This window comes from Zingiber officinale, chromosome 8B (genome assembly GCF_018446385.1).
Source record: "Zingiber officinale cultivar Zhangliang chromosome 8B, Zo_v1.1, whole genome shotgun sequence".
NCBI lineage: Eukaryota > Viridiplantae > Streptophyta > Magnoliopsida > Zingiberales > Zingiberaceae > Zingiber > Zingiber officinale.
The window spans coordinates 26,477,355-26,485,430 of record NC_056001.1 but is presented as its reverse complement, the minus strand read 5'-3'; the positions used below and the strand labels follow the sequence as shown (position 1 = coordinate 26,485,430).

Here is an 8,076-nt window from a genome sequence, read left to right as displayed (position 1 = left end):
AAGAAATTGGATATTTAATTTCCTTTCTGAAACTCCTTGGTCTAACTAGTTAAATGTGAATCAAGCCTAGGTCTTTATCTATCCTAGTCTAAGCATGTATAGTGAAAGCAGTAAAGCAAGCATCAAACAAATCTATCTATCGATAAAAATGATCTTTCTATCGGCTCTCCCTGGATCATAGCCTTGATAGGGTTTATCAAGGTAGTGGATTTGATCCTTAGGGACCTAATATTGACCAAGTCCAACTTGATTAATCAAGTTTGACTTGGGGATCCATGCTTGGACTAATTTTCTATTTGTTCTATTTACAAGTGATAAGTAAGATCTGTATTTTTTTTTAGCATTAAATCTAAGTCCGGATTGGTTGTAAACAACTCTTTGTTTTCCAAGAATTAGATTAAGATTCTTGGAACACGAGGTGAATCATTCCAACGTGTCCTTAAGTCCTTTAACTTGAGTTTTCAAATTGAAATTTTCTTCCTCAAGTTGTTGAACTTGGGTTGAACTTCCATTTTGAACTGACTCAGTCAAAGGACTTAGGTTACTCTCCTCATTAAGGATTGTTAGCTCCTTTTAGAGTAACTTGACTCGGGGGTTGGATTTAGCTAACTTACGCATGAGATAGTTAACTAAGTTATGCAATTTATCTATATGAGAAATTTTTACAGTGGGGTTAGGCCCTTCAAAAACAGATACGGATCCGTGGCTTCTCCCGAATTCTGTTTCTGACTCACTCTTGGTTTCAGATTCGTCGACTTGTTCATGGGTCATAAGTGCGAGGAAGATCGTCTGTTTGAGCTCTTCATCAAAGTCTTCTGAAGAAAACTCATCCCATGTCGCCTGTAGTGCTTTCTTCTTCCTTTTCTTTTTCGTTTCCTTTTAGTTCAGACAGTTGGCTTTGATGAGTCCGTTTTTATTGCAGCCGTAGCAGGTTACTTTGGACTTCACTTTTGGACTTGATTGCACCATCTTGGATTGAATCACTTTCTTGATGTCTTTCTTCGTGAATCCTTTCTTCTTTTTGTAGAGTTTTCATACAAGGTTGACGAGTTCGGCTGTAATCTCGTCGTCGTCATCTTTTGAGTCTGGTTTATCTTCGGACTCGGGTTCAGTTCTACGCTTTACTTTTGATTCCCGCATTCTGCTCGTTCCTGCAATCAAAGCAATACCTTTCTCGACCCTAATAGTATTAGTTTGTTCGTGAAGCTCGAATTCAGAAAATAATTTATCTAATTTTATTAAGGAGAGGTCCTTGGATACTTTGTAAGCATCTACCATGGATGCCCACAAAGTGTTTCTCGGAAATGCATTGAGTGCATACCTGATTATATCGCGGTTTTCCACCTTCTGACTGATTGCATGAAAGCCATTCAGCAGGTCCTGAATCCGCGCGTAAAGTTGGCTTGCCGACTCACCTTCCTGTATTTTTATGTTATACAGTTTATTTAAAATTAAATCACGTTTGCTTACCTTCGTGTTCGAAGTTCTCTTGTGCAGCTCGATCAATTTCTCCCATAGTTCTTTTGCGCTTGAAAACGAGCCGACTCGGTTCAGCTCTTCTTTTGTCAGGCCGCATTGTAGAGTCTGGGTAGCCTTTGCGTCAGCCTCGATCCTTTTTCTTATTGGAGCATTCCATTTGTCGCACGGGACAAGGACTCTATCTTTGGCGGGATATGTGAATCCCGCCTGGATGATTATCCACATCTCGACTTGCGTCTTGAGGTGGTATTTCATTCAACTCTTCCAGTAGCCGAAGTCTTCACCAGTGAAGAGGAGAGGGCGTGCAGTGCTATATCCCTCTTAATAGGCCATTAAAGAAATCTAGTACAAAAGAAAATGACAAAGACTTGGTCTTGGATTAGTAGTGCGGGATAAAGATAATAGATGAACTCGAGTGGTGTTACACCAACTTCAAGGAAAAAGAGTTCTCAATTGTGATAAAACAATCAGAATAAGGCAACTGTACCAATTCTGATCGAATCCGAAAAGAAAAAAAATTAATGCCACTACAAAATTGCTTGAATGGTGGTTCCATCGATTCGAAGTGACCCCGCTCTGATACCAATTATAAGATCATAAAGCGCTAGAGGGGAGGTGAATAGCGCTCGTGGCTAATTCGTTCATTTTGAGTAAATACGTGGCGGAAAATAATGATAAACAACATAAACACCAAGAATTTACTTGGTTCAGAGTCTGTAGCGATTCCTTCTCCAAACCCGCACGTGTGAGTGCTTTCAATGTGCAATCACTAATCAATCGAAAAGAGTACAAATACATTTTTACAAGTAATTTAAAAATTAAAGAATACCGACAACTTTGTATAAGGAAATCTTTAGTAGAATCATCGTCGGAGCTTTTGGACGTCGTAGAAGCGTTTTCTGAGCAGTTCGAAGAAGCAAAAGTTGTTCGTGATCTTGTTGTAAAGCTCCTGGTCGAAGCCTACTTTTATAGGCTGTTTCGGGCGTCTGGAACCCCTTCGGGCACCTGGAACACGTGGTTCGGCCAATCGACGTGCGCCACATCAACTTGCAAATAACTTTTGAGTTCCGGGTGCCTGGACCGACTCCGAGCGCTCGGACCAGCTTCGGGCACTTGAACTAGTTTTGGGTGCTCGGATTCTGGGCGCTGGACCAACTTTTTCTAGCCCCTTATTTTCTGTAAAATAAAGTTAGTCCAGACATAAAACAATATATATAATATGAGATTTGATAGCCTCTGACTGTCCGATTTTGACTTTGAGTTTCATCGAAACTCTAGGTCGATCCGACGCCTACTATTCCCTCTACGGGAAACATGTCCTCACCTACTCCTCTAAGGAGAAGTTACTTATTGCTAGACCGGTCCTCTAGACTGAATGGACTTTTGCTCAGCGCCCGAGACTTCCGGTCTTCATGCTGGACGTCCGCTCCACGACCCGTCCAGAGTTCCACTCGGTCTGCGACCACCTGGATTTCAACTTAGAGTCCCTAACTCTAGGATTTTGCTCAAAGTGCTCGACCTGCCAAGACTTTCCGCCTAGGGTTACCACCCCCTACGACATAGGGTTATCACCCCCTAGGGTTTTCCACCTGCCTAACTACAACTAGGATAAGAACACTTAGGACTTTCCTACAATCTAATTCAAACTTGTTAGACAACAAATAAGCTTAACTTTGAACCCTTTGTCATTATCATAATCCATGTTCGATCATCTGATGCTTCCCGCACCAACATCTGTAAGTACCCCGAGTAGTTTTGATATGATCAACTAAGTTCAGTTAGGTCTTGTTGTATTTGATCCTTGTGTCTAAGTGTGCAGGAGCTTAGAGACACAAGAAGTTGAGCGGAAGACGCATCTAGCGAGAAGGGTGACATGAGAAATGAGAAATGATTCAACGAGCTCGGTGCGCCCAAGGGATGAGGTGCTGTGGAAGTGGAAGAGTACATTGGTTGACGAGAAGGATGTGCATGACGTTCGAGAGACAAGAAGTGGTGGAGGAAGCCTGCTCGAGGAGAAGGCCGGAGTTGAGTTCGGGTGAGCTTAATTCCGGATGACCAAAGAATCACCTACGCGAAGAGCCTCACGAAGAGATCGACATTGAGTTGAGTTGTCGTGTGGAAGGCGCCTTCTATAACTAGAAGGCACCTTTGATGAACAGTGCGAAGGCACCTTCCATGGCTGGAAGGCGCCTTCGATGAACAATACGAAGGCGCCTTCCAACCTTTGTGTTGGAGTGTATACTGAAAGCCTAAGCTTTGTAAACATTCATTATGAATAAAGAATCACATTTGGTCAAATTGTCTACATTTTGTAGTTGTTCATTTAATTTATATTGTAGATAACATAGTATGTGGTGTCACATGCAGAAGATGATGTTATCAGTACTTTATAAATTATAAACAGTAGCTCACGACCAAAATGAAAAGGAACAAACCATTAGAAGGTCATAGTGTAATTATGTATTAGTTTATCTTGACTATATAATTACACTAGTACACTCAGAGTGTATTGAGTAGGACCATTAGAGGTCGTTTTTTTTATACTGACTTTATAAAGGAACAAAGACCTCGGTTATTATGGAAGTGTGTACTCTTAATCCTAATATAATAACAAGCATATATATTTGATATTTATTTCTTTAATTTATCAATGGGTGAGATTTAGTTCGATGAATCAATAAGCCCGATAAGTTGGGAAATGATATCACTTATAGTGTGTGTTGTTGATTATAGAAAGAAACTGTGTCATAGAGATACTATGTTGATAATGTCCCCAAGAGGAGCTCATAAGGATTGTCATGTTAAACCCTGCAGGTGGACTTAGTCCGACATGATGATAAGGTTGAGTGGTACTACTCTTAGATTTAGATATTAATTAAATGAGTTGTCAGTAACTCACTTAATTAGTGGACATTCGATATCTTAAACACAGGGAGACTAACACACTCATAATAAGAAGGAACCCAAAAATGTAATTTGGGATTGGTGCGGTAGTTCAATAATAGTTCTCTAGTGGAATGAATTATTATTGATAAAATTAAGTTGTGTGTTCGGGGCGAACACGGGATGCTTAATTTTATCGGGAGACCAAAACAAATTTCTCCTCTCGGTCCCTATAGTAGCCTCTTATTTATAGAGTACTATACCCACCTTCTATACCACCAATTGGGGGCCGGCCAAGCTAGCTTGGGAACCAAGCTAGGGCTGGCCTAGGTATAAAATTGGGTGGCCGACCCTAGCTTGAACCCAAGCTAGTGGGGGCCGGCCAAATTAAATTAAAAAGGGATTTTAATTTTTATTTTTATTATGTGGAAGAAATAATTTATTAAAGAAAATTAAAATTAAAATATCTCTCTTGTAAAAGATCTACAAAAGATTAAAGAAAGAGATTAGATCTCTTTCCTTATTTGTAGATTGGTGAGATATTTTATTTTATCTTTAAAATTATCCACATGTTGATAAAATTAAAATTATAGAAATTTCCTTTTATCAACCATGAAGAGATTTTTAAAGAGAAATTTTATTTTTTAAAATTTCCGGAAACAAATTAGGAAGTTTTAATTGTTGATTAAAACTTGTCTAATTTTTTCCTTCATTGATGTGGCCGGCCATTGGAGTTTGATTTGGGAAATTTTATTTTATTTTTCTCAATTAAATTATGTCAAAGAAATTAAGGAAATTTTATTATAATTAAATTTCCTAATTTGCCTAGGCCAAGGAATATAAAAGAAGGGGTAGAGGTGCCTTCATGAGATACAACCTCTATTATTTTCTCTCCCTCTTTTGTTCCTTGGTGTGGCCGGCCATCATCATCATCTTCCTCTCTTCCTCTTGTGGTGGCCGAACCTCTCTCAAAGGCTTGGAGCTCTTGTGGTGGCCGGATACTACTTGGAGAAGAAGAAGAAGAAGGAGAGGAAGCTAGCATCTCTTGGAGCTTGGTTAGTGTTTTGATTTTCTTCCTTGGTAAAGCTTCTTTCTTTGTGGCCGAACCTAGCTAGGAGGAGAAGAAGGTGGTTGTTGATTTCTCATCTCGGAAGATCATTGCCCACACAACGTCCGAGGTTAGAAGAGGAATACGATAGAAGATCAAGAGGTTTTTCTACAAGGTATAACTAGTAATTTTTTTTTCCGCATCATGCTAGTTATTTATGGAAATAATACCAAATACAAGAGGCTTACGTTCTAGAATTTCGAATATGTTTTTCGATGTTGTGTTCTTTTGTTTTTTTTTCCTTGTGATTTGATTGTTCTTTTTGGTTAACCTAAAGTTATTTTAGGAAATTAAATATTAGATTTCTATAAAAGGTTTTGTCTAGTCGGTGGTGGTTGCTCCCATATCCAAGAAGGCCGTGTGCCTCGCCACGTCAGTACTGGGAACCAATTATGGAAATTAATATTTAATGGAATTAATAACTTAAGGTGATTTGGGTCGAACGTGTTAAGTTCCGCAGGAGATCCAAATCAAAACCTAAAAGAACAAATAGATTAAGTTTTGGATCAAACGTGTTAAGTTCCGCAGGCGATCCAAAATTTAATTTAAAAGAACACATGGTAGCTAGGAAAAGGTTCAGACCTTTGTACAAAATTTTTGTACAGTAGAACCTCTAGGTTTTCCGAGTAGCAACCAACACTTTGAAGGCACCTTCAAAGTGACCGTTTGCGAAGATAAACTTTATCTTGACACGGATAGAACTTGCCACGCTAGAGGCACCTTCCACCCTATTGAAGGAGCCTTCTAGCCTCAGATCAGATTTTCCATGGGTTATAAAAAGACCCCTGGATTTAGGAAAAATACAATAACTGAACTACAAATCTTGTATTCACTTTCTAGTCATTTTATGAGCTGTAAACGTCTATAAGAGACTACTTCACCTTCAACAAAGGAGTTTTCCTAGTGGAGCTTTCTTCAACACCTTGGATCAACAACCACCTAGGTTACACCAAGTAAATATATTATCCTCTTACTTTTTGTTCAGTTTTATTATTCTGTTTAGTATACTTGTGCTACTAATTAGGGTTGAAAAAATGAGAAAGGTTCACTTTGTTTTAACAGGTAATTCACCCCTCTCTTGTCGGCCCCGCTGCACCAACAAGTGATATCAGAGCCAGAATACCTTAGAAGGACTAACCGCCGACTGAAGCATCGAGATGATGGTCGGACCGAGTATCTATCCACCGAAGTTCGAGGGATAATTTGCATTATGGAAGAAACGCATAGAGGTATTTTTTTAAAACTGATTTTAAAATTCTTTTGATAATTAAATATGATTTTGTAGCTCCCAAAGACCCATAAGGAAATGAAAAGGAAGAATACCAATGAATGAAGAAGGAGTAAGCAGACTTTGTAGTGAACGGATGAGCCAAGTTCTACCTACTCAGCGTACTTCCACCCTAGGAAGTAAATCAGATCGGAGATTACGAATCAGCAAAGGAACTTTAGGAGAAGTTCCTGAAGCTTCATGAAGGAACTTTCAAAGCAAAGCTTGCGAGACGAGACTTGCTCTAGAACCAACTGACAACCCTCCGGATGGAAGAAAGAGAAACAATTGCACATATACACTCGAGGATCAAAGAACTCATCACCGGACTCACAAATCTCGGAGAAAATGTAACGAACCTAGATTCATTAAGGTACGCTTTAAATGCATTTCCTAGGACACCCGAGTGGACCTCTATAATCGACTTGTTTTGTATACCTAAAGTTCTCAAAGTTAGTTCATTAGAAAATCTTTTTTCTACCTTTGAACTTCACGAATCTAGATGTACAAAGATGAAAAGAGACCCTAGTCAGAACATTGCCCTGAAGGTAAGTGATGTGGTAATGATGAAGGACCCTACCCTGTTGCCACGGTGGAGGTCAAAGTAGGTCAAAGTCAAGGTGATCAACATGTATAGGGCATCGGCCGATCAGGCGAAACATTACCCGACCGAAGAGAAGGATCCGATCCACCGTCACCCTCGACACGGGGAGCATTCAAACAACCGATGCTTAAAGGAGAATGACGCGCAGAAACCGAGCCGAGCGGTTCCTCCCCCCCGGTTGAGCATCGGACTCAACATCAGTCGAGCATGCAGACAGTGGACTTCCGGGCGAGCGGCCATCCCACTCGGCCCAGCAATAGATCACGAGGACAGTGGACTTCCAGCCGAGCGGCTATCCCGCTCGGCGCGAAAGCAGACAACACGTGGACAACAGAATTTTGGCCGAGCAGCTATTCCGCTCGACCAAGCAATAGACACAGCAAGCTATCTTTTGATATCCTTTTGGGAGCTAGTGCCGCTGACAGGCGGCATGGTCAGACAAAGGATCGTACGGTGTAAGCTTCCACTGTCACTTTAGAGATATGCTCGACCCGTTAAGGTACTATGCCAGAGACTCTTTACTGACATGTCTTTTTAAAAAAAACTTGGGGGCGCGTGCCTGCCTTGGGAAGCATGCACGCACACTACAAGAGCTCTATATAAAGGGGGGGGTCCAATCATCGGCGGAGGTATGCGTTATTTACTGTTGCGCTACAGTTCTTGTTGCTCTTCTTCTTGCTTCGCTAGAGACTGACTTAAGCGTCGGAGGGTCATCACCAGGGACCCTTTCCTTGG

General features: G+C 40.6%; 1 protein-coding gene across 1 annotated transcript; it reads right to left on the bottom strand.

Moving 5' to 3' along the window:
- Positions 1-1,114: 1,114 nt before the first annotated feature.
- Positions 1,115-1,704, bottom strand: LOC122013614. The gene is made up of 3 exons (XM_042569866.1): positions 1,471-1,704; positions 1,322-1,419; positions 1,115-1,151 (listed from the first exon to the last, which is right to left on the bottom strand). Exons 1-3 carry the CDS (start codon positions 1,702-1,704, stop codon positions 1,115-1,117), a joined length of 369 nt encoding a protein of 122 aa, XP_042425800.1.
- Positions 1,705-8,076: the final 6,372 nt, after the last annotated feature.

Bases quoted from the DNA above. Each gene is read 5' to 3' on its own strand.
- LOC122013614 (XM_042569866.1), bottom strand. From the start codon at position 1,704: ATGTGGATAATCATCCAGGCGGGATTCACATATCCCGCCAAAGATAGA. The intron at 1,420-1,470 runs GTAAGCAAACGT...ATAAAAATACAG, and splicing joins AGAGAACTTCGAACACGAAG to GAAGGTGAGTCGGCAAGCCA. The intron at 1,152-1,321 runs GTATGCACTCAA...CTTTGATTGCAG, and splicing joins GAAAACCGCGATATAATCAG to GAACGAGCAGAATGCGGGAA.